The sequence below is a fragment of the Hoplias malabaricus genome, chromosome 1, assembly GCF_029633855.1.
Source record: "Hoplias malabaricus isolate fHopMal1 chromosome 1, fHopMal1.hap1, whole genome shotgun sequence".
Classification (NCBI taxonomy): domain Eukaryota; kingdom Metazoa; phylum Chordata; class Actinopteri; order Characiformes; family Erythrinidae; genus Hoplias; species Hoplias malabaricus.
The window spans coordinates 44889516-44915670 of NC_089800.1; the positions used below are offsets into that span (position 1 = coordinate 44889516).

At 37.4% G+C, this 26155-nt stretch overlaps 1 protein-coding gene across 5 annotated transcripts; it reads left to right on the forward strand.

Moving 5' to 3' along the window:
- Nucleotides 1-936: 936 nt before the first annotated feature.
- LOC136691393 (Golgi SNAP receptor complex member 1) lies at nucleotides 937-24752 on the forward strand. Of its 5 annotated transcripts, none has more exons than XM_066663958.1 (9): nucleotides 937-1093; nucleotides 2105-2216; nucleotides 3180-3270; nucleotides 3485-3592; nucleotides 4242-4333; nucleotides 6123-6197; nucleotides 16432-16461; nucleotides 20489-20571; nucleotides 21707-24752. In XM_066663958.1, the coding sequence occupies exons 1-9, from the start codon at nucleotides 1063-1065 to the stop codon at nucleotides 21829-21831; spliced, it is 747 nt and encodes a 248-aa protein (XP_066520055.1). In that variant the 5' UTR covers nucleotides 937-1062; the 3' UTR covers nucleotides 21832-24752. The 5 variants fall into 5 exon arrangements, with proteins under 5 accessions (XP_066520055.1, XP_066520062.1, XP_066520070.1 ...); XM_066663965.1 differs by having other exon boundaries at nucleotides 3183-3270; XM_066663973.1 differs by lacking the exon at nucleotides 937-1093 and adding an exon at nucleotides 1099-1202 and having other exon boundaries at nucleotides 3183-3270.
- The last annotated feature ends 1403 nt before the right edge of the window (nucleotides 24753-26155 follow it).

Sequence of the window (26155 nt, forward strand, 5' to 3'; positions counted from 1 at the left end):
AGATAATCTGATTATAAATTATTGAACAGGTCCATTTTATGTTGCTACAAAAACAATATGAGACTGTTTTAAGATTAATATAATTCAGCGTGCTTGAACTATGTAGCTTTGTTGCAAATGGCCCATATGTTGTTCAACTTTTTTTCTCACTTAAAATTTTTATTAGTATGTAAATAAACATTGCTTAGTTTTCCAAACAGCCAGTTCTAACCAATGAAAGACCATTGGCCTGCTTTACCTAGATACAACAGAGGAAGCTATTTCTATTCGATGATCTCAGTCTCAATTGGTTGTTTAAAGGAACACTAGTAAGGTTTGGTGTTTTGCTCCATAGGCTCCCCTAGAGCTGTGTAATTTACTTTTTACAGCACTGTGCTGAAATCAGCAGGGAGAGATGTGTGATTTCCTACCTTCCTCCAAATGTCACTGAGCGTGGAGTAGCAATGACGTGCCATATTATTTTTCCGAGTTTAGGCACATCATCTTTCATGGTTGTAGAAATGTAATATAAAATTAATTAATTAATTAATTGTCTGTAACCACTTATCCAGTTCAGGGTCGCTGTGTGTCCGGGGCCCACCCAGAATCTCTTTTCGCAAGGCGGGAGCACACCCTGCAGGGGGTGCCAGTCCTTGACAGGGCGACACACACTCACGCCTATGGACACCTATCTACATGTGTTTTTGGACTATGGGAGGAAACAGGAGCACCCAGGGGAAACCAACGCGGATATGGGGAGAACACTAATTTAAAACTGTAATGAATAATTAAAAAAACCTAAGAATTACAGACATATAGGAGGCCCTCAAACACTTTATGCACTGAATAAAATAAATGTTTTTATTAACTTCAAAGCAACTTTTTAAACTCCTCCCTTCCACATTACATACAGATTTATATCATAGTAGGTATTAATTCCCTAATGTTATGTGGCTAAACTAAGGCTTGCTGTTTTGTGGAACATCCCCTGCTCTGCCACACGTAGGGGGTCGCTGTAGTTGTGGACTGAACTACAGAGTCTTTCGTCTGCCAGCTCGACGAGAATGACGTTGAATAACAAAGATGGCAGGAGGAAACAGCAACTACTGGGAAGGTGAGCTGAAAAGTGTTGTTTTATCTCACCCGTGTCATTTTTATCACTTTGAGTCTGCTAAAACCAACGTATTATTCTCTGTGAGGCCGTCTGTGGCGGTTAAGTGCAGGTTTGTCCGACTATAGTCAGTCAAAACTCCTCCGTTTACTGCAGTGCGTTAGTGTTAACAGGCGCTAGCTGAGTTAGCACAGTCCCTAACGAAACGTCAGTGATTTGCCTAACACCAAGTCGGAAATAGACATTTCATTCTCGTTGGTGGTGAACTCTTCTCTGGAATAACTGTTCTCACATGGGTTATTTTTAATATCTGACTAGTGTTAAAGTGTCTTTTAGGATATTTCATGCCCGTCCACGTAAATGGAGGTAGCCGCACCGCTAGCAGTGGGTTGGCTTCTGTGAGACTAGAGACTAAACGTGACGTCTTATGCACTCGCGTTTTATTTGAACATTCTGTTTCACCGTATAAAGTGCAGGTGTTCCTGTTTACACACTCAGTGGTTAAGGTGGAATGTACACACTGAGTAAGAAGACAACTTTAGGTTTCTTTACCCAACTACGTTAGCTGACATAGATTAAAGAGTCCTGTCTTTCATGTTATGTAACCAAATTTGTCTTGTCATCCAAAAGGAAAAACACCTGTTGGTAATTTAGTTTCATTCCTTCCTTACACTTGTAAAAATCTTTTCTAGCCACTACTTTCCTTAATTTTCCAAACAATATAGTCATCGTTACCCCCACAAATGTGTGGCAGTCTGCGTGATGTGACGGCAGCAATAGGAAAATTCTTAGTCATGGCTTGACATCACTTACATGATAATAACCTGACTGCTTATTTTGTATATGATGTAAAAGAAAACACATGGGCTGAGTTTTTTTAGCAATGTAAAATCTTGATTTACACATAAGGGTAAGTCTTTACTGAAAACATTTTCTCTGCATGAATAGTGTATTTAATGCAAGCAAAGCTAATATACCCCTTGCTCTTATAATGGTCACATTGCTTCTTTACAGATTTGCGCAAGCAGGCCAGGCAGTTGGAAAATGAGCTGGACCTGAAGCTTGTCTCTTTCAGTAAACTGTGCACCAGCTACAGCAGCTCCCGGGATGGACGGCGAGGTGACAGGTCAGCAAACCAAGTTTAAATGGTGCATGGGCTATGTTCACACAGCGGATAAGTGTCCAAAATTTGATTTCATGATAAAAATTTTTTAAAATGATTAAATTTTTAAATCTGTTGTTCACACTTTCTGTATAATGTTACCTGTATTTGACATCAGTCTGAGCAGATAACACTCCTAAACTGACATGTTGGTGTTTTACTGTGCAGCGCTGTATCATAAAACCTCCCTTTTCTTTATTCCATATGAGCGCTGTGTTAAAAACAGAGTATTAATTAAAGGCTGTAAAGAATATGAAAACGTGAATGGATGTTTTTTTCCAAGGTATCCAAAGAGAACTAGATGAGCATAATGAGTTTAATATTTCCATGAACCACATTTAAGCAGCTTTATACCGACATGAGCAATATAAAACTCATAACTACTAAAAAAAGAAGCTCTTTTTTGTTTTGTAAAAACACGTAATACAAATTTCCACAAGTTTTATTTTCTCATAAAGTAAAGTAGAGACAGGTACCTGGATTAAGAACAGTTTCTCACAAGTTTTTTGTTTCTCACTATATTTTATAGAAAGAAATGGATTTGACCAAGCTGTTTACATGTCCTAAAAGCCTTCAATTAAAATGAAAATGCTTTGGACCGTAGTCCGAAGATCATTCTCAGCAGCCAAATCGATGAAAATGTCACATAAATTCAGACCTGGCCATTCACATTGCCACAAGTTGGATAGGGATTGGATCTCAATACCACATATGAAACTGGTTGAAATCTGGTTTTAAAAAGTTAGATTCAGTGCGATTTGTGCTGTTCACACTGCAACACAAGCGACACTTCTGTGTTAATTATGAAGAAACAAATTCGTATTTGGGCCACTTTTACCTGCTCTGTGAACAGTGCCATAGTCTGTTGCATTAATCAGGAGCTTATTCTGTACTTACAACTCTTTTCTTTCCTGCTTCCTTTACCAGCAGCTCTGACACAACACCCCTCCTCAACAACTCCACTCAAGACAGAATGTTTGAGACTATGTCAGTCGAGATTGAGCAGCTTCTTGCAAAAGTGAGTCTGTCATTTGGTTTTTGGATAGAGTAACTCATTTAGATGTTAGACATGTTGTCATTTCTATTCACCAGCCTGTTTTCAAGCAGTGTAACCAAGGTCATATTTGCGAGGTTAATAGTAATTTTTCTTTTGCAACTTGAAACAACCAGCTTCTGTTTTATTTGGTCCATCATAGTTCTAGGATATTTGAATAGTCTGCTGTTTATCTTAGCTTACAGGTATAAACGATAAGATGGCAGAATACACTAGCACACCAGGCACCACATCTCTCAATGCTGCGCTGATGCACACACTCCAAAGGCATCGAGACATCCTGCAGGTAAGACAAAAAAAAAAAAAAAATGAGTCTCTGCCTAAATAACTTCCTTCATGATCTAGAGCTTTTGCACCTCTTTGTTCTTCCCATGTTTTGTTTACTCTGCAAAGCCAACTTCAAGCTAGTCTGCTTGCTATTGGAATGGGAAAGTCAAAGGACAATAAGTGGAAAAACTGGAGCTCAAAACATAATAACAAAAAAAATTATATTTTAAGAAAATGGGAATCCTAACAACAATTGAAGACCTGGTAAAGCAGTGAACAGTCATTATCTGTTTGCAGGAAAAACTGAGAAAATCACTCTTCACTCTTGCTTCAAATCTGAAAAAGTCCACAGGAGTTTTTTCATCACTCCACTGTGGATAACCTCAATTTGTGTGATTATAAATATGTGTAGCTGCCAAGATTATGTTCCTGAGAAGATGAAAAAGAAAACTAAAATAGAAATGTACAAATCAAACATAATGGAAACCAATCTTTGTAGTTTCAGAAAATGTTTTGAAATTGCAAATTTATTGAAATCTGAAAATTGAAGCATGTATAAGGGGGAGCACAAACACTGAAATACATTGTTGTTAAAATTGCTCATGGTGCTGTAATTTGTTGAACATATTTTTAAAGGGTAATTCTCCTCTTTCCCTTTTTACCCACAGGACTATACACATGAGTTTCACAAAACCAAATCCAACTTTCTGGCCGTCAGAGAGAGAGAGGATCTTCTTGGGTCTGTCAGGAAAGACATTGAGTGAGTGTGATCCCCTCCCCCCCCCTTTTTTCCTCCCTGAAGCATACAGTTGCTCTTAGTAGCTGGGATACTAATCTCCCATTAATAAAAAATGTTGTGAATGATTGAAATATTTTCCTGTTTACACATTTTCTCATCCAAACATAGTAGTTTGTTACAGAGAATAAATGATACACCTGTTTTATTATGCAGCCACTGTCGCAGGTAACATTACACGCAGAGAGGAAAGGATGGATTCTACTAAATACCAGAAAGTTCTAGAAGTAAATGTGACACAGTCAGTCAAAATGTATTAAGCCATGATCAGACTAAACTAATTTTGACATGTTTGTGTCATATCTGACCAATGTGCAATGCTAGCACTCTCCCAACCAAAACAAATCATGGATTTATGTCCAGTCTGAGACAGTGATCATTGTGAAGTATCATGTAGTCTTATCCTGTCACAAGGGGCTGGCTTCTTTAACATATAGAACATCTAAAACATTCTTCAGTACTGTATTTGTTATGAAATACTTCATGTAATACAAGTTAAAGTTTTTGAAATGGCCCTGACTTCCATTCACTGGTGATGCATAGACCTCCCACTTGCTGTTATTCATCCACTTGCTGGGTATCTCTCACCCATTTGCTGGTCTCTGGCCTGCAAGGATATGTACTTGCCCGTTGTGGTATTACCCTTATTGACCACCGGGTGTCAGCACAGACATTGATAAAATACTAAAGTCTGGTTCAGAGGATGTCAGTGTACATGAAAACATAGTCTGTTAGTGTTAGGGCATCAGTAATTACATGAAAGCTTTGCTCGCCTTTCTATGCTCCTCATGTTACCTGGCTCCCCCCTTTTATCCTCATTGTACCACAGAGCATTATGGCGTACAGAAAATGCCAGCAGGCAGAAATGACACAGCCAGGGTATATGATATTGAGCCCTGCCCTTACAGTGCCTTGTTGGAATGATTAAGCTGGTTGTCAATCTTGTTGCTCTAGTTAAAATAGACTGACAGTACATTTTCCTGTATGTGGTGGATATATTCCCATAAAGTCCCATAAGTGAGATCATCATTATTCCTCGTTCACTAATTCTTGCATACTCACTCACAGTTGTTTTAGTCATTCAGTTATCATTTAATCACTATATGCGCCCATCATGTGCCTTCTTTACTTGAAAGAGTGGGTGATTTTAATTTGTTTAGGTGATATAGACAGGAATGTAAGCTTCGTAACAGAGACCCAGAGCACTATAGGAGGATGTGGGTAGGTCTTTGCCCACTGCCCTGATTAACTCCTTGAGAAGGGCTGCTCTTCCAAGTACTTTACTCATTCATTATTCACACTAAATGCTTTCTGTGGAAGAGCTGGCCCTGTGCCAACAGCGGGAAGAAGAAAGCTCCTTTGCTATCCCAGTTTGCCTTTACTAGCACAGGTGAAAGCGTAGTTTCTTATTTGTAGGGTTTTTTGTTGGTGTTGTTTATTTCTGTTTTTGTTTTTTTTGTTGTTTAATTTTTTTTTTGTTCCATAAGTGAGAAGTCCTTTTATTTTAGTTGTGATAATGCTGTTGATTTTCAGTAACATTATAGTCATTTATAAGTTATTACTTATAAATCTGAATTGAATTGAAAGTCTGAATTGAACAAAAATTCTGGCACATCATAATTTCTTTGCATGATAGATGCGTTGATTATTGGAACTGATAAAATATGAATGTGATCCATGGGACTTTTATGTATAAAACTTGTCTGTAAGCATTTATTTGTGTTCATTGAACCATGTTCTTTTTGATTTCCAGGACATACAAAAGTGGCTCAGGGGTGAACAACAGACGAACAGAGCTTTTCCTTAAAGAACATGAGCATCTAAGAAAGTAAGAGCATTTACTTCTTCTCTAATATTGTTCAATAAGATCTTCTGCCCAGGCATATACCTTCGGGGTATTTGAGCTTGAAGCTTTGCTATTCAGTGATGAGGCACTGAGAAAGATTAAATAAATATCACTTTTTATTTTTTACACACTTTCAAGCAGTTCAGTTGATGTTGGTGTAAGATTGCTTTTCCAAAGCCACAGTAGCCACTACAAAATCTTCTGCCAGTATTCATTATTTATTTATTAAATGATTTCTAAGCATATGTAATATTTGGGAGTATAGTAAACAGGTTTAAAGTTACATCATTATAAAATCTAAGCTCCACATGTTTGGAGTCTAACGTCTCATACAGATGCACATAATGGTTGGATATCTTTTTTTTTAATGAACTTATTATTTGGGCATATCTTTGTTTGGTTCAAGTTTGTTCAGTCAGTGGACTCTGGCCTTAACAGATAGCCAATGAGGTTAACATCATGTTGACTGATGCCAGTGAGGCAAGACATTCTACCTACCCAGGAAGCCATGGATGGCACTGATGGGGAATTTAACTCTCAATGTCCCGATGGTTGGGATTTATAGACAGTACCGGTTATTAGTCGGATTCTACTGAACTTCAATTTATTAAACCAGACTGTGATATTTGCTGAAGTTATTTTCTTATAAAACTCTATAAACAGAAAGGTCATTTGTTGGTTATTTTGACAGTGTACACTGATTAATTTATTTCAAAGCTACAGTTAATCAGTTTCCTAGGGAAAATAAGTAGGCTGCAGGCCCATGTCAGCATATTGCTTTGCGCACTTGAATATATTAAAAGAATCCAGAATAATTAATTGTAAACCTATTTCAGCATTCTCCATATCTTGTCAATGCCCCCCAAATGTCTGAATAAGGATATATATATATATATATATATATATATATATATATATATATATATATATATAATTTTTCCCCCTTTTTAAGTGCTTGAGGGTTAAGGGTTAAGACTGATGCATCAGGTTTAGTTCAATTAATTATTGACAGGTTCTCCTGGACTTGCAAGCCACTTGGAGCTAATTGCACAGTAGGGGAAATTGTGGCCTGGCTGGATGAAACATTTCAGTGGGCACCTCTCTGCCTGCAGTGTAGAGGCAGTTCTGGCTACATGCCTGCTTTGTTTCACAGAAGAAAGCAGCAATGTACCCTCCCTCTCTTCATGCAGGCACCTTATAAACCAGCAGTGTTGTACAAAGATGGCAGGACATGACACAGCACTGTTATTTTCTGGTATTTCATGTGGTAAATCCATCATAATATATTGCATAAAATAGCATACAATACTCAGCAGCTTGTAAGTAATTTTTCTAAACATTACTTGCATTAGAGTGTAAGGGTCCTATTGGTGCCATTTCTACAAAGGGTAAAAGTAGAACAAACAATACAGTTCACACAAGATGACAGATGTATAACAGTATATGACTTGACAGTTCCAGGTCAATAGGGTTATGTCTCGATTCCAGTCATGAGTTAGTGCTGTGGTTCCCAAACATTTTCTACAGTTATACCCTTTTGTTTATAGTATAAAATCTTCTAGCCTAAACATGCTTTGCCTATTGTCCTTGCTGTGGTCTTCATTTTGGGAAGCACGAATGGCCCCTTTGACCAAATGAACTCTGTTTTTTTAACAGGTCCTGTTCAGGTTTTTTTAGAACTTAGTTGCTACCCAGCAAAACGTCCCGTGTTTGCACCAGTTTTGATAGGAACCAAGGGCTTGTCATCAGCTGGGGAATCGAGGGGACTTTACTGTTTACAGCTACTGTTTGTTAACCAGGACAGAACCAGCGCTACAGATAAATGGATACAGTCAGCGAAGGGGCAATGTTTATTCACTCTTTACCTCAGGTTCATATCATACATGTATAAATAATGCAGAGTTCTGAGCCACATAGCTGAGCTTGTGTACATATAACAGCAGAGAAAATTTGCCAATGCACCTTGAGTTTCCTTGACCACAGTCCCATAAAACACAGAGATGGAACGCTTTTGATTTTATTTTCTTGTGTTATTCTTTCCAAATCAGAAATTTGATAGCAGATTAACATTATAACAGGTTACAGATACATCTGGTTCACTGTTCTTTTATATTCAATGCAGTTAAGTATAATATAAAACACTGTACATTACCCCGCCCAGCTCCACTGCGCAATAACACTTTATTTGAGGCTCTGTGCTCTTTCATGAGCTTCTTTAACTTGACATGCCAACAGATGCCATCATGGGTTTGCCCTGAAGAAAATACTATACTTTGGTTCCAGCAGAGAACAAACATTTCTGGCTCTGGATTTTTATGATTTTTATGAATTTTTATTTTGGTCAAAATGCACAAACACTTCCAAATTAGGTTTCATCTCGATTGAAAGAGCTAAAAGTTAGTGCCAGCAAGTTCAAATCTTTGAACTCTAGGAAAATAATTGTGCATGCCTAAGCAAATATAAGTATTACTCAGCACAGGCCACCAAACATAATGGTAAAATCTAGTAACAAGCATATGGTTTACAGTATAAATGAATGTGATATATATGGTGTACAATATTAATGCTGAGCAAGTAAACAAATCAGACAAGTGGTCAACAAACCTATACCTAGGTTAGTAGTGCTGAGGTCAGTAATGACTGTCTTCGTGTTCTCCATCCCGCCCCCAACACCCCCCCCCCCCTTAGTACAGCTCTGTCAAGGAGGAAGTCACCTCTAGCATTAGTAACTGAGCCCATGCCAGTGTAAACAGTAATTGAACATGATGCCATCAGAAATGCCATTTAAAGACATTAACTGCTTGTTGATAGCACTGTGCACTCAGCCGGAGAGCAGAAAAATAGAGAGAAAAATGATGATGAGAGCCCAGCTGAATGGGAACCCATTACTGATGATTACTCAATTAAATAGGAGAAGACACCAAAGGGAAAAAAAGAACTGATAAAAAGTCATTAAAGGAGCTTAGACTGCCTGGAAGCTGCTTTCACTCAAGATCTTCAGAATTGTCAAAGCATCAAAAGAGAGTTTGTAATTCTCATTTTGCTCACCACCTCTATCAGCTCCATCGTTGTCTCAGTAGTGGTGAAGATACGGTTGCTTCTCTGTATGACTCAGCTGTCTGAAACAGAAACTTTTTCACTTGTTGTACTGTAAAGAGAACGCTGACGTGTTTTAAATAGTATTTACTTACGTTTGGTATTAAAACACTTGACTGTAAAACTCTTACTTTACTGTAAATTCTGCTACATGTGGCCAAATGTTCTTTGTAATACAACAAGGAACAGTAGCAAGTTCTCTTGCAAGATCTTCTCTGTCTGAAACCAACTTTGATCATTAATATATTACTCTTGCTACAGTAATGGCTGCGTTGTGCTGATTATACTGTGCTGTAAAATGGAAACTGATTTCATTGCTCTGCTGAGACAGGTTTAGAAGAAATAACAGATCGTAAATATTCTTATAAAAATGGATTTTGTATAAATACCAAAGTTCCGACCAAGATGCAGACCTCCCCTTAAATTCTCTTATTACCTCCTGAAAGTCTCATAGTGAGTGTGTAAGCTGCTCCAACTCCTGCAAGACTGAAGTGAGTGCTTCTAAAATATGTTTAAATACTTTTTAAATATGACATTGGACATTGTTCTGTAGATATTGCTTTAGACTTTTTGACCGGCTTTGCTCTGTGGTGAATCTCTGTCTCTGTTGGATTTTGATACTGTGCGGTTATCACCAAGTTGCTCTCTGTGTTGACTTTCCCCTCATATCTGTGCTCTTTTCAGTATTCTATAATTTCTTTTTAGCATTTCAATAGTTGCTGACCGGCACTTCCCCTAGGGTTGTGTTTCTGTTTGCATAGCACTAATTCCAGAGTGCTGACAGCATTCCTTTTGCTCTGTATCATAGCACAGAGTTCAGACACAAGGGAAGCAATCAGGCTTGGTTTCTACTCACAGCTGAGGAGGTGTAGAGGTGAAAGGACTCTCTCTGTGCTTGTATAATGCTGGCCTGTCCTCTTTGCCTTCTGACATAGAAATTAAGTCAGTAGTTAATGGGCAACTTTCAAAGACATTTTAGAAAATACAGTCAAACTTGAGCAGAACAAGCTTGAAAATCTCGTCAAATTTGGCAATTTGTTATAATGCTGAGAAGAGGGTAGATGGAAATAGATGCTAGTGTTCGTTAACTTATTTAATTTTCAGTCAGAACGGCAAATGCATAAAATGAAATCTCAGAATTTCTGTAGTGTCCACACTTTTATTACAGCTTCTATTCTTTTCGCAAGACCTCAATCTTTCTGTTATATTCAGTTTTCTGCGTCTCGCAGACTAATCCAGATACAGACATAATATGTTCCATTTTGATGTTCTGGGAATAATAATAATAATAATGATAAGCATTTTATTTCATTTTAGGTATATCATCTTGACATCCAATTTCAGACTGAGAGTTTTCTCTGGTTTAAAAAAAAGGAAAAAAGCTTTAATTTAATTTAATCTGATGGCAGTCTAACGAATCCATTTGGAACAAACAATTGTTTGGAGATGTATGTACTATCAGATGCCTTGCGTAGCTATTTTAGATGTACATGTGGAAAAAAATGCATGGTAGATAAGGTGTATTTGCATAGTTGTGTTGTGAATAAAAATGTAAGGATATTTCGTAAGAATTTGAGTGTCTTTTAATTTATTTTATTTATTTAGTAGGACAGTCTCGTCAGTCAGTAAATCTTCCTCAGAAAAACTGTCACATCTAGTCTTATTGCGCATGTACAATTTTTCAGTGTTTTAGTTTCAGTTTGCTCTTTTATTTTGGTGACACCCTAGTTTGAAGTGGGCCGTATGCTACAGAGAGCACTGCGCTGAGTAAAAGTGATTGCTTAGTTGACACAGAACTGTATAGTAGCCCAAGAAATATTTTCAGTTATTTTGAAGGTGAAAAAACAACCTTGGAATGGATGCTCACTACTCAAACCAAAGTATAATGCCCCATGTATGTGGCAAATAGAACACCACAGACAGTCCGTGCCAAGTGCACCAGTTATTCCATTATCTAGCCACAGTTTCCTCTCACCAGCTCCCTGTGGTGGTGTAAAACTGCAGTGGCCAGCAGAGGAAATGGAAGAATGCCCTGATAACGTCACTGTTGGGAAGCTATATCAGATCCATGGAACAACACCCAGCATAGAATAGCGTTTTAAGGAATAGACATTGTTAAGGAAGAAACATTAGCTTATCAGTCTCCAAGCTACGCCTGAGGAAATGTAACCTACTGCAAAGATACTCCGTTAAAAAATGAGTTAGCTTCATTGTACTGGACTAAGGAGTAATTAGCTACAGTTATTTATTCTTATGTTGTGTTATTAAAGTTTCCAATACTATGTTCAAAAGCCACTGTAGAGGTGCTTTAAATTACTTTCTCAGCTAGTTTCTGCAGTAAGCATTTTGGATAGTGCCAGTTATTCATTCATTCATTCATTGTCTGTAACCGCTTATCCAGTTCAGGGTCATGGTGGGTCCGGAGCCTACCTGGAATCACTGGGTGCAAGGCAGGAACACACCATGAAGGGGACACCAGTGCTTCACAGGGCGACACATACACACACACACACACACCTATGGACGCTTTTTGAGTCACCAGTTCACCTACCAACGTGTGTTTTTGCACAGTGGGAGGAAACTGGAGCACCTGGAGTTTGGACACGGGGAGAACACACCAAACTCCTCGCAAACAGTCACCCGTAGCAGGACATGAACCCACAACCTCCAGGTCCCTGGAGCTGTGTGACTGCGGCACTGCTGCACCACCATGACTCCTTCCAGTTATGCAGTTGAAACAAAAGAAGTGGCTCTTAGAAATGCTGATCACACATGAGCACAAATTAGCAGGATAATTGATATTTTATAGATTTAGAAATGTCTATATTTTTTATTGCTATCATTATCTCTATTAATGCTTTTTATAAAAAAGTTATTGGAAAATCTATATTCTTTAAAAAAAAAACGCTTCACTTCTATCAAGCTAATGAAGAAAGTACTTAAGCTAAAAATTGTGCTACCCCAAACCTGCAGATTAATATAGCAGTTATAATAATTTTTCTCACAGACCTGTGTCATACACAAATTGCTACAAATTATGGCACAAAATTATGTTGTATTTTATTAAAGTTTGATTAAAGCCTAAAGTAATAAGGACTAGAATACACTGAGGCTAAAGGCAAACGTTTTTAAAAACTGGAGATAGTTTATTGGAGATGTGAGGCATTAAAACAGCAGATGGTACTCAGCAGCCTGGGCTCAGACACATAGTTGCTACCCTCTTCTTGTCAGCTCTCTTGAACTTGGATATAAATCTCTCCCCACATGGGCTGCCCTATCGCAGATATGTGGATTTTCTGATGAGCTAACAAGATTCTTCTCTCTTCCAAGCTCCAGGGTGAATAGGAAAGTGAGAGAAAAGAAGGCAATGGTGAATAAAGACAAGGACATTAAGATTTTGTTTAGGTGTTTGATAATGCGTATTTTGTATAGCTAATTTTGAGTATCCAAACATTCTTGAGGTTTTTATTTTATTGTCTTAATAAGCCAAGTCCACAAGTCCGTTTGAACAGTAGATTTCTTATACTGTATAGTGCACTTAATAAATATAAACACAATTCTTTTAAGATTCAACAGAAAGAATATTAAAAATACTTGCAAACTAAAACCATGAGATGTGTATTGTGAAAAGAAAAGAACTGGAGCTGTGTGACTGCGACACTACCTGCTGCGCCACTGTGCCGCCCCGTCAAAAAACAGCAGCTATTAAATTTATTTAAGGATTTTGATAAAGACTAAAGGAGAACATGGAAAACATTTATAGTATGTGAACTCTAGAAGAATTCTGAACTCTAGAAGCTGAACTTTTCCAGTATTGACTTATAACAGAATGAACAATGGATCCAGTGTTGTCTCTATAGTTTTTTCCTTAGTACTTCTCTCAGTCCTGGTTTAGCAAGGTGACAGGTAAAAAAAAAAGTCTCATGGCTATGTTTGGTGAACATTTCTGGTATAAATGTGCTAAAATATGTTCAGATATTCTTGGCCTTTTCAAATAACATATTTTCTTGGCATGATTTTTTGACCGGAGTTGTGATCCGAGAGCTGCTAACCCAGAAAATATATTTTCCTCTAGTGCCTGGGGGACACACAAATGCTCTGTATCCTCTTTGTAGAGCAGAGTTGTGGCATCTCCTGCAACCGCACTATAGCTGTTGAGTCCCTCAAATAGACTGATCAATCCAATTATATTGGCAAATTTTATTGTGTAGAAGCAGGTTTTGATGTTTTAAACACACGTTTCATAAGATATGGCCTGAGTGTTTGCCCAGAAAGAGGCTATTTATGCTTTCTGTACTTAAAGCAGCAGAGGTCAGTTTTGTATGTTTTGTTTGTTTGTTTGCTTGTTTGTTTTAAGTTTATGTCCTCTTAAGGCATATTTCAGTTTTTTGGTTTCACTTTATTGATTGGCTTTCACAGCATGTCTTTGCTTACTGAATGGGTTTGTGTGACAGATGGCCTGGAGCAGGCTAGGTGTAGTAATTGTCAAAAAAAGCATAATTGGCATTAAATGGCAGACTATCCATCTTCCAGTTGCTAACTGCTTTGCATATTTACAGTGGAAGACTCTCATCCAATGTCAGGGGTTCCAGAGAAGACCCAAGTTAGAAATGGAAGCCTTTGTTAAGTTCCACTAGGCAAATCAACAGGGAGACTCTGCCGTAAATCCCTGCCGTCGCTTAAGTGCCATCACACTGTACCATACTTCACAATAATGCAGTTGAGCTTGAGTGAATATAACCCACACTAACAATATTCACTTTGGGAATAGTTGTAATGAGCAGCACTCGCATCAGTAAAGTCAGCATAAATATTTATGCATAGTATATTTTGGCACCTGTGTATTACTGTGCCAAAATATTAATTACATTTAAATCTCTTTTGTCAGTCTCTAAATGTTATTAGTTCAATAAAGGCTTATATATGATCCAAAATATATAACTGTTGCCAAAAATAATGCAGTCCAACAACCCAGGCCACATCACGTCACATCAGGAGACTGGTTTTTGATGTATTGGAAGGTCCCATATGTAGAAATAAAAGAATTCTATGTACCAAAATATTGAACTAGTTCCTGCTGTAAACTAATTCTCTCCATTGTTACAAAAAAATATATATTTTTTTTGTAGTTATTTTTATATATATAATTCCTTAATGCATATATCTGCAAATTTCTGTGCTGTTTTGTGGGGTTAAAAAGACTGTACTGAATTGTCCTGGTCCGATATGAATATAGGGTGAAGGCTCTGAGGATTCGAATTAGCTTTTATGTTAATTATTGGCTTGATGACTGCAGTAGCTCCGATGGGCAATTTCAGGGGTGCTTTTACTGTCTGAAAATGTATTGTCTTTGGGCATGGCCATTGTGTATATACACACACCATGCCAGCCACTGACATCTGTCTATCCTCTCTGCTCTTTCAATCATGTTTCACTAGATAATGTAATTAAAATAATGGTTGCTACAGTTGAAAACAGAAACAATCTAAGTGAGGGATTCAACAGCTATACATCTGCAATTTGATTACTGGCACCTAAAGCTGTTCAATATAAATCTTTTATATAATTTTTCTTGGCAGTAATTGGCAGATTAGAAATTGCATACTAAATTTTATAATGCAAAGCCTTTTTTTGTTTTTAAAAAAATTTGGAAATGTATGTGAAATATTATTACTTCTGGATGTATGCCTGCAAGTTGAGCTCTGCAATAATAATGCCAAAATCATTTTGTAGAAGTAATTAATGCTTTATATGCATTAATAGTTAATGGTGGATTGGGAGTTGGGAACATGACTCCTGTAGGTCCTTGTGCTTGGTTTGATAAATATAAACCTCTAAAAGCATGGGTAGAAATTTTACCCTACATAATGCAGCCACTGTGCTACTGTGAAGGAACAAAAAGCACACCAAAACACGTCTCAGCTGTGATGTACCTATTCTGTCAGCTTTCCTTTATAGACACGAGCCACTGGGCCATTGACCAGTTTGTCAAGCTGGTCAACTCCATTTCAGCATGAGATTAGGAACAGCCACACATTTAACATATAGACACAGAAATGTAGAAAATTAATAAATGTCAAAAATGTGGAGATACAGAAATTCAAGACTTTTAATTATGCACGTTTTAATGACAAAAATGTTTCTTATTCATCAACATTTAGGTTGTTTTATAAATAAATGTTTCAGGCCTACTGGAGTATATCCTCCTTTACTCTCACAGAGTTCTCTTCAGTTGTTTTGTGTGGAATTGTGTCTTCACTTGTGTGTCACAGAGGCAATGATTGATGGGGCCCATTAGACTCCACTCCTCAGGTTCTCTCACTGAGTGCCAGCACTCTGCCACCATGGCTGTCCAACACCACTGTGCTCTTGAAGAGACAGGGAGTGCCATGCGTCAGGGGTAGAATTGGCAATCTCCTTTTTGTGCATGTAATCAGAATCTGAGCCTTCTGACAAGGTGAAGGCCATTTGTTTGAGAATCTGGGATGACTTTTTTTCCCCCCCTCAGGGCTCGCTGGCTCTGAAAGGTTTGTCATCTGCAATGACAAAGCACATGATATTGAGCAAGCATCGAATTTTTGCAGCCTATAGATCACAAAAGAATGAGAATGTCATATAAATAAGACAGATATGGTATAGAGATCAGTTGGTTTCTGATCTTTCCCTGTACATGATTTATGATTAGTTATATACATTTTACAAATTTTGTTTGGTTAGTTATATCTCTGTAGATATAATTTAATTTATAAACATTCACTTGTGATCACTTTTAATTGTTTTAGAAAAAAAATAGAACCATGACTTCTCTTTCCCTGGAGGTGCTCTAGGAATTGATTTACAATTTTAGGTTTTTTATTTTTTAAATGTTTAAATACTGTACGATTTTTAAAATAAGTTTAGGTTTCTTGTCACAGTCATTTTTCTCTTCCAAAATAATAAAATTGAAAATGCTTTGGTATGATCTGAATAAATCAGTGTTACTGTATTTGTCATATGGGGTTGACATTATGATCATATCATGATTTCATCAGCTTAACATAGAGAGAATTTTAGAGGTGAAACAAATATCCAGTTACGTTTCACTTCTTATGAACGTTTTTCCTTTTTGTTTTTGTTACAGCTCGGATCGACTAATTGAAGACACAATAAGGTAAGACTGTTTTCACAGAAACAATACTTAGAACTACATCTCTCTATACAGTAATCCCTCGCTACTTCGCGGTTCGTCTTTCGTGGATTCGCTACTTTGTGGGTTTTTATCTGCTATATCGTGGATATTGAAGGAAAATCTAGGAAAACCGTGAAAGATGAATAGCCAAAAGTATTTTCTTATTATTATATACATGTATTACACTGGGCCTGTAGGTGACAAAATATATCATTTACAAGTATTTCTTACGTACAGTACATGTATTGTTCATGTCCACATCCGAGTGAAATCTACTGACGCTAAATCACAGTTTAGGAATGACTCTATTAAAGAAACTGGTAGGATATCACATGCAGTTCCAGCTGAGAAACATTATAGGATGACTGTTTAATTTAAAAGGTGGGTTGTTTACAGTACAGGGGGGTTTAAAAGTCCAAATACTCCTTAAATACATAAAAAAATATATCTTTACTCTACTTCGCGGAAATTTGTTTTTCGCGGGTGGTCTTGGAACGCATCCCCCACGAAAAACGAGGGATCACTGTATATATTTTTGGGGAAACCTTTTAAATATTTAACTGAGAATTATCTGGATTTTTGTTTAGTCTCAAATATGTTGTAAAAATAAGAAAAGCTTATCCTAAAGTCAGATCCCTGCTAATCCATTAGAATTTGTTGTGGCTATTTCCATTTGAAGATACTTAATTCAAAGCTTGATATCATGCTGCTGACCCATTACTTGTCCATTTTGATACCATTAGATTATGAGATTGGGCTGAAAGCAGATCCTGTCTCTTAAGTAAAGCTGGCAGAAAGGCGTTCTTGGCAGACATTTTTACTTTCTTTGTTTGAAACCTCCAGAGGGCTATGTCCCATGTTCATATATCAGTGTACACATCTAATGGATACAACTCTACATATGGCAACAAGGGACACCTAGCCGACTCCTGAGAGTCTTGGCAGAGTAAATAACAATTAACACACATGAGGGTGTGACTAAATCCCTGTGAGACAGGCTTGTCCTTGAGTTAAGCTTATACTTACTAAGTTGCTGGGTAGTGTGCACTGTAATGGACTGGTGGTCTGATAGATGATTGCTCCCTCATGATGACTGTGCTTGTGTATGAACCCAATAGTCCCCTTTTCTCCAAACATCCAGGAGGGGAATCCCACAGAAGCTAGCAGACACAGGTGCTTAATTAAACTGACTTCTGGGCCATGCAGCTCTTCTTCTAAATGCTCTCAGGCCTAATTCAGGCAGGAAATTATAAACATCAGCAGAGATCATTGCACTTTGTTCACCATTCCCAGAGCCACCGAGATGAGATTGAGACTCATAGTTTAATGTTTCATTGTGAGTGCAGTCTCCATGGAGTGTGGGTGCTTATGATTGCAATTTAATAACGTCCAGAAAGTCTCCTAAACAAGATTCAGTCCATTGCCAACCAGACATTGAGAAATAAACCCATGAATGTTACCAGATCAAATTGTTGCTGTCCAGTGAAAAACATGTTCATTTTTGTCCTTTTTTTGTTTTGTTTTGTTTTTTTTTACCACAGCAGTTGTCCTTTTAAATTTTGTGAAAATTTCATGATGAAATGGACCAATAAAAATTGAGGTTAAGGTTTTTTCTTTCTCCTGAAAAAATGCTATTTTGGAGATGCATGTTTTTCATTGGACAGCGACGATATGCAAGTGTACAGTTTTGGCAAAACCCGAAAAGAGGGTTTTTACCAATGCTGTTGGTTTGGTTGTCTCAGATAGTTCATACACATTTAATGATAATGAAGAGTGGTTTGAGAACAGCAAAGGTACTAGTTCTTGTTTGTTTTCTGTTAATCTTTAGGCATAAAGTTTTATTTGTGGGCAGTATATCCTATAGAAATAAGTTTTTGCCAGCAAAATTAATCCTGGTGTATTTTGAAATTAATATAGGTCGCCCTGAGAAACTATTTCATCACACTAAATGTGGTCGCAAAACCTGCTGTTTGTGCTGTGATTGTAAACCCCATTTACAACAGTGAATTAGATGCATGGTGAGGCTCTGAAACTTATCACTGAACTTATTTAAGATTATTCCCCATATTTCTCAAGCCTTCATGGTAATGTTGATGTCCAAATTTGTACTAAAAATGTTTGCATTTTGCAGCAAGTATTCCCATACAATTAAGTGCCCCCCACTTGTGGTTTCTCAGGAACATGGAAAGTGAGGTGGCCTGGCATGAATTTATGATGCATTCAGCTAAATCATGATTAAATATTTTGAAGAATTTCCATATAATAACAGTGACATACCTTATTATAGACATTTGCTATTAATATAAGGCTGTTATATTTTTGCTTTTATAAAAAAATAAAAATAAAATGAGAATAGAAACTGAGTATATATGCTGTGTATATATATATATATGTATATATATATATATATATATATATATATATATATATATATATATATATATATATATATATATATATATATATATATTAGGAGCTAAAGCTGACGTTACAGGTTGTTGTTGTGTTTCTGGAGGTGCGAAGTCATATCAATATCTTTAAACATTATAGCAACAAGTAAGTAATAACTCTTATGAGTTAAATAGACACAAGGGACTGTAACTCTGAAGAACAGCTCACTTGTTGGATGAATTAGCATATATAGAGAGTGTGGGATTGTAGACCTGGAATGAAGAACTCCTGATGCTCACCCACTCTGTCAGGCATTGAATCTCTCAGAGGTGATAAATGTCTCTGGTGTCTGCAGGAGCCTCTGCTAAACTGTACTGAGACAAAGGTCAGGTTGTTTATGACTGAAGTCACCTGGAGAGAAAGCACTAGCGGTTTCTAGGCCCCAAGAGGGAACTGTCATGTCTTATTTGTTGTATAATTTGCTTGCATCAGTGGGGCGTGAAATATTTTACCTCATTTGTCCCTGTTAGAGGCCACAGAGTTGTCTTTATGTCTAATTATTGTATTAACTGTAAAGGTTTCTGCTTTTTATATTGGGTCAGTCTGTTAAAGCATCACAATATATTCTGTATGGTACTGATATTGCAAAATAACAATATTATGGTGACTTCTTCTGTGATCTTAATAATTTGACCATTCACAGCTTCAGATGATTTTCTCTGTTCTACTTATGTAATGTAGTTACATTGATGATGCGCCAAGACATATTTCAGTCTAAATATGGAACAGCTGAATTGAAGTTTAAAGGTATGCTTGATGCCTGAAGATTGGAATGCACAAATTTGAACTTTAAGTGAAAAAAACATTCTCTTACTTTTTTTTGTTTAACTGAAAAAAAAATCCATCAGACCTTAATCTTAGGCCACTTATTGATATAAAACATATTTGCTTTTGTGTAGAAACATCTCAAACACGGCGACAAAAGCCAGAGGATGGTACTTTAAAAGATCTTTTAACATCAACTTTCTGAATGGTTGCAGCCTGGACAGAGGTGGCTTCTCGATGTGCATTTTGGTGCCACGCTATCACTTACATTCCCAAAGTTGCTGAGCCTGAGTCTGAGTGAGCTATAGTGTCGCCCTGCAATGTAATCCGCTTCCAGCAACAAGAAAACAAGACTCAGCTGAGGAACACATAAAAGTTCTGGCTTTGGATCTGCTCAATAATTTTAGAAAAGTGTCAATGTGCATAACAGGGTCACATGTTTGAAGAGAAAACATGGGCAGTGCAGACATTCTGTAACAGAAATGCATTATGCTTGAACCAGTGAAGGCTGTCTGTAATGGGGAGGTATCTACTAGCTTCTGTGTCAGGAAATAAATGTGTAATGCTCTGTGATTCTTCTCTGAGCTCTTTGCTGTGAGCTGTGGGCGGGTAGGGCAGTGTCTCTAGGGCTTTGCAGTAATGCGGCTTCTTTTCCTGTCTGCTCAAAGTATGTAGGAGGGAGCTGTGTGCTCCCTTTAGTGAACTGGAGCATTTTCTAAGCTTTTGACTCATTAGTGAGACCATTGTAACTATGATGTGCCACAACATTTAAACCATTCTACTTCTTTTCCAGTATTGCCATGGCAACCAAGGAGAACATGACCTTCCAACGCGGCATGTTGAAGTCCATACAGAGCAAGGTCAACACTCTGGCCAGTATCCTTTCTGGGTGTTTTGTTTTTATTTAAGAAGATATAGATAATGCCTCATTAAAATATGTATTAAAATTAAAATATAATTTAAAATTAAAATATATCATTCCATGTTTTGTCCACCAAATCTGGAAGAAAATCTTTGGAAAATCTTGATCACCACATCTCTGTTTGGCTCATTAATGTTTTTATCTGAGAGTGATCCTTTGAGATACAAGTGATGATCTTATTGATATTTGAGGTAAGCATTTCTGATTAATAATTTTTAGGGTGTTGGGTTTGAAAATTGAGTAAACAAAACACTTATTTATTTATTTATTATTTTTCAGTTTTTTTGATGACGGTGCAGTTTTACGGAAAAAAAGAACATTGTGTGCTTAAATGTTCACACAGCTTGATTTACACTGACCACATTATGACCACCTCCTTGTTTCTACACTCACTGTCCATTCTCTGAGCTCCACTGACCACACTGGAGTACTTTGTAGTTTTATACTTAGAGTATAATCTTTTTGTAGCTATCTATACTTTTTCCCCCTTTCACCCTGTTCTTGAATGCACACAGGAATGCAACTGGAGTTTTTAAACACTGTGTCCAATCACCGTCCACTCTGTTAGACACACCTACCTTGTTGGTCCACCTTGTAGATGTAAATTGAGAGAGAGTAGAGAGTAGGGGACCAAAAATGTATACAGAGCAAATGATGGACTCCAGTCTGTAATTGTAGAACTACAAAATGCTCCTGGGGACAGTATAGAGCTGAGAGAATGGACAGTGAGTGCAGAAACAAGGAGGTGGTCATAAAGTTAGTGTTCATCTGTGTAAATATGACATTGCTCAGAAATAGAGTGAGCCACTCAGAGTCTGCTAATATTTTGGTTTCCAAACAAACATGAGAATCATTGTTTAATTACTGTATTACATTATTGTATATTTGATATTTGTTTAGATATAATTATGCAATATAAGGCTGTTGCATGGTAGTTTTATTAATTGAGTTTGAGGCACAATTATTAAAATTATTTTCTTCCATTTAATCCTCACGTTGATTGAGGGATTGATTACTAGTTACACACACAGCTGAATAAAAAGAGGATGTTCTTGATGTATTGTTAGGTTCTTAAACTTCCTCTACCAGATCGGTTCCCAGCCATCAACAGCCTCATCCAGCGAATCAACCTGAGGAAGCGGAGGGACTCATTAATCCTAGGTGGAGTTATCGGTGTCTGCACCATCCTCCTGCTGCTTTATGCATTTCACTGATTGACAGAGGATCTGACCGATTGCTTTTTGGGGTATGCTGCTAGCAATGGCAGGGCCTTGGAGAATCAACTCGGTGATGGGACCCTGGGGGCTCCTAAGCAGACTCCCACTTGGCCTAATAAGATAACAGGATTGATTGGCCGGCATGGACCTTAACTTGTATTTAGCAATGGGATGGATGTAGCTCATACAGCATTTTTGTATTCCAGTAACAAACATGCTGTTTTGTCAAGATTAAGGGAATGGAGACCAAATAACTAATACGACTAGAATGGTTTGGTTTTAAAGGCAACCTGTAACACCTGGCTTTTATAAAAAAAAAAAGTCTCTCTTTAACACAGCATGGTGAATTTGTGCTGTCACTGTTAATTATTGGGGTTTGAAGGACTTTGTGATGTCCTTTTATGGGGGATGCTCATCATATGATGTACCTTGTGATTTAATAAATTATTCATATACAGGATATATAAGATGTTTCAGAGTAGGCTCTTAACTACTAAAGATTATTTTTCAAACCTCTTTAAACTCAATTGAAGATTACATTTTCACATGGGGGTTATGAACATTTTGCATATAGCTTTAATCAAACAAACCTATTTGTTATATTCCTCTTATGTACTCTTACAAACAGTGGCAGAAACGGTGCTGCGTTACCTGTATGCATTCCTAAAGACACGAGAAAAGTTTTTCCCCACACAACACAAGAACATGATGGATAGTTCATGAATCTCCACCGACTGATAAAAAGTCACATAGCCCAAAGATCTAGAGCATGAGAAAGCCAGCTGGTCTTGTTTGATATGGAAGCTGAAAAGAATAGATTTGGAAGGAATGAGCACAGACAGTATGTAAAGATTTGAAGTATAACAACTAAACTACAGAAGCATGGAGAGTCTCAGCTGAAGGATAAAATGAATTCTTAAAACCTATGGGACTAGCTATGGCTCCTTTTAAATTGTGTAGCTCCAGTGAGGTTTACTTTATATTGCTTTTGCTGTTTTTCCATTTCTGGATTCCTGTGAGGCTTATTTCTCAATCAAAGCAATTAGCAGAGAACAGATGATGTTTGTCTTCTATATTTTACAGCTTTCTGTTTGCTGAGATAAGATGTTCAAAATATGATGATCCAGCTAATGGACAGTATACAGTGCTCATCATACAATAAGAAATCTGTAGGAATGTTGGCTTCTACAGTACTGCAAGCCCTGAATGAGGGAGATATTTATCTTTGTCTATGATGGTGTGCACCTCTCTCTTTGGTCCATGTAGCTTGATAAATGGGGCTTGTTTCCCAAGTAGGCCTGCTGAGTTCTGCTAATTTGTATAATCTATTTTTGATGTGTCCGTGCAAAGATGCCTGTACTGATGTTCTCCTGGGTTGTTAGAAGTGTGTTTGCTTGAGGTTGTGCAGAGGCATACTGAGCTAGTACTCAATGCAAAGTGCTTAATACAGTCATTTGTATGGAAAGCATCAATTCTCCAACAAAGAAGAGCTTTCCAAATCTCTGTATTCATTCTTTGGTCTCTCTCTGTAGCCTTTGTTACTCCCACTTGGGGCTTTATCTAAAGGTCACAGCAGTCTCTTGCTGTTTCTTTTCAATACAGTTGTCAGAAACACTAAAATCCAATAGAAATGTTTTTGGTACCTTGGGTGTTTGTTGCATGAGGAGAGAGTAGACCCCACACTGTGGCAGAGTTAGTTTTCTTCCTTTTGAGCTTTTGTTACGCTTCTTTTTTTTTTTTTTCCCCCTTTTGTTCTCTGCTGGAAAAGATTGCTTGGACTTTGATGGCTTCTTCAGAATGCTTCTTCTTGTGTAAATACTGTATATAGTGATGACTTTACACTGTTAGAATTGTACTTTATATTTCCTGCCTCTGTGGGGCGATCCAGTTACATAGTCTGAAGAGTTCAGGAGATTACAGCTGGGCAGATTTGATCAGATTTTCAATCCTCTTACAGATTGCAGCTGTCTACACCAACCTCATGTTTGGCATGTCCTGGAGCTCTTCATTCACAGACTTGATTATGGCTTTGAGTTTAATGGCAGATATTGTAGTTTCCTTTTGGGAGCCCATACATCAACTATTAGGAGATATTTTATTTTTGCTTAATTCTGAAAAAAATCTATCAAAAATAAAAACGCAGGTTTGATGTATATACCACAGTGGAGATATGAAATGTGGAGAAATGAAAATGAACCTGATTGCAACCTCTGGGCCTTCAGAGAAAGCTGAAATTTCTTAAATGGCCAGTATTATTTCACAACTTTAGTCTTTGAGCCTGTTTTGCCTGTAGTTGTTCAAACCCTTACTGTATGGGTTTGTCACAGCTAGGGTCAAATACAAATTCTTAGATACAGTGTGTCTTCAGCATTTTGTGCACTATTAATATGCCCACAGATTCCACTCTCTTAATGTTTGCTCATGGTAATGTTTAACTGCTTTTGTTTTCCCCTCTGTATGTGGAAGCTTGTTTGGGAAGAGAGACCCTGCTACATCTCCTGGCATGTTTTCAAAATTTCAGAGCCTTTTAACATGATTACTGGAGCAAGAGGAAATTTGTGTGCCAGCAAGTTTCATTATTCCTTTCACTGTGATGTGGGAGTATGGAGAGACTACAAGCAGGAATCATCTAATAAGGATGTAGCACAGATGGAGCCACATTCTACACACATCTAACTACATTAGTGCACAGGAGACATGGATCACATTCGATTTTTCATCTCTTTGCTGACAGGAACATGGCTATTAAGAAGTTAATTTGTGAATTGGTGATGAACTGTTTGGTCATTCAATAAACACTGTTATTTTGCTCCCCAAATTGTGTGGAGGCTTTAGCCTTTTTTTTTTCTTTTTTTTTTATTAAGCCAAAGAGTACATTATATCTCGTCCCAATGTAAATGCATCTGTTTTTCCCCTAATCACCGTATCAGAGTAAAACAATTTCGGTGTGATTCTATGTTCTTATTAATAAAATCCAGACTCTTATTACAGCGTAAGTTTTTAATTGTCAGTTGCTAATGTAATTCATTTTTTTGTGTTGCAGTGCAGAGCTGTAAATGGCCTGTGGCTGGGCAGAGAGCCATTCTTTAGCGATTAGGAAGGCAGGAGCCAGCTAGTGAGGTGCAAATTCAGCCGCTAGGTCCTGTGTCTTTTCCTGAGCCATGCATTATTTATGGCTGCAACAGGACTCTGAAAAATGGCTGTGTTTGTGCATGTGTGCGCATTTTGATGGAGGGAAGCCAAATAGTCTTTCGGTGTGTATTTCCAGCTTTCCTCTTTTCACATGCTATGGTAGAATAAATTCACCTTGATAAGAAAACCCTGCAAGAATAAAAAACAGACACGTGTTGTGGACCATGCATGTTATCTTTTATTCCACACATGCAGACGTACACAAACCTGTGGAAAGAAACTATGTATTCAAAGTGAATCAAGGTACCTAAAAAAAATCAATGTTAAAAAAATGCTTTACAGATATGTAGCAGCACGTTTGCATCTCATCAATATTGGCACTGTACATTCATGTACAGTAAGTAGTTGATGGGTCAAACTGGAATATTTAAATGAAATGTAGTAAAAGTTGTATTTTTACTGTAGGTACGTGTTAGTGCATCTAACATTCTTACACATTCATACAGGTAGGTAAAAAAAAAGCTGAAGGGAAAAAACGACTGTGAAAAAACAGGTGATTTCATGCTTGGGTGTTTTGCAGGTGCTAACAGTCTCAACCTGTGTCAGGATGTCACAATAAGAACCAAGGCAATATATCAAGCACAAACCAGGTACAAAAACAACCTTTGTGCAGTTTCATCTGTAAAGTGAACAATGTGAGGAGTTTAACGCTAAAAACGGATATAAATCAATGAATAATAGTAAAGTGCTTCTAAATCCATGAATGGGGCAGAAAAATGCTCAATTAGAAACAGAACCACTGACTAGAATCCACCACTCGGATGAGAACTTCTAGCTGACAAACCAGATTGGGAATATTTTAGTTTATTTAAGGGCCGCATGTATTCTTGTTTTCAGTTTTGATTTTGTCGTAATGGATATAAATAATAGATTCTATTTCAAGAGCTTGAGAAATTTACAGAGCTGCAGTACATACTGCCAGATGTGTCATTCTGAAGCATCATCCCTTAAATGCAAGGTTAATTTGACGTGGGTTTGAGTGACAATAGAAAACAGGTGTACTGTCCGCCTACTGCATGCCTAAATATTTTTTGTAAATATACGGATATATAGCATACATATAGCAGTTGGGAGTCTGAAAAGAATTTGCATTCTGCACTAGTGGCAATTCAGGGCCTGGAACTAGCTC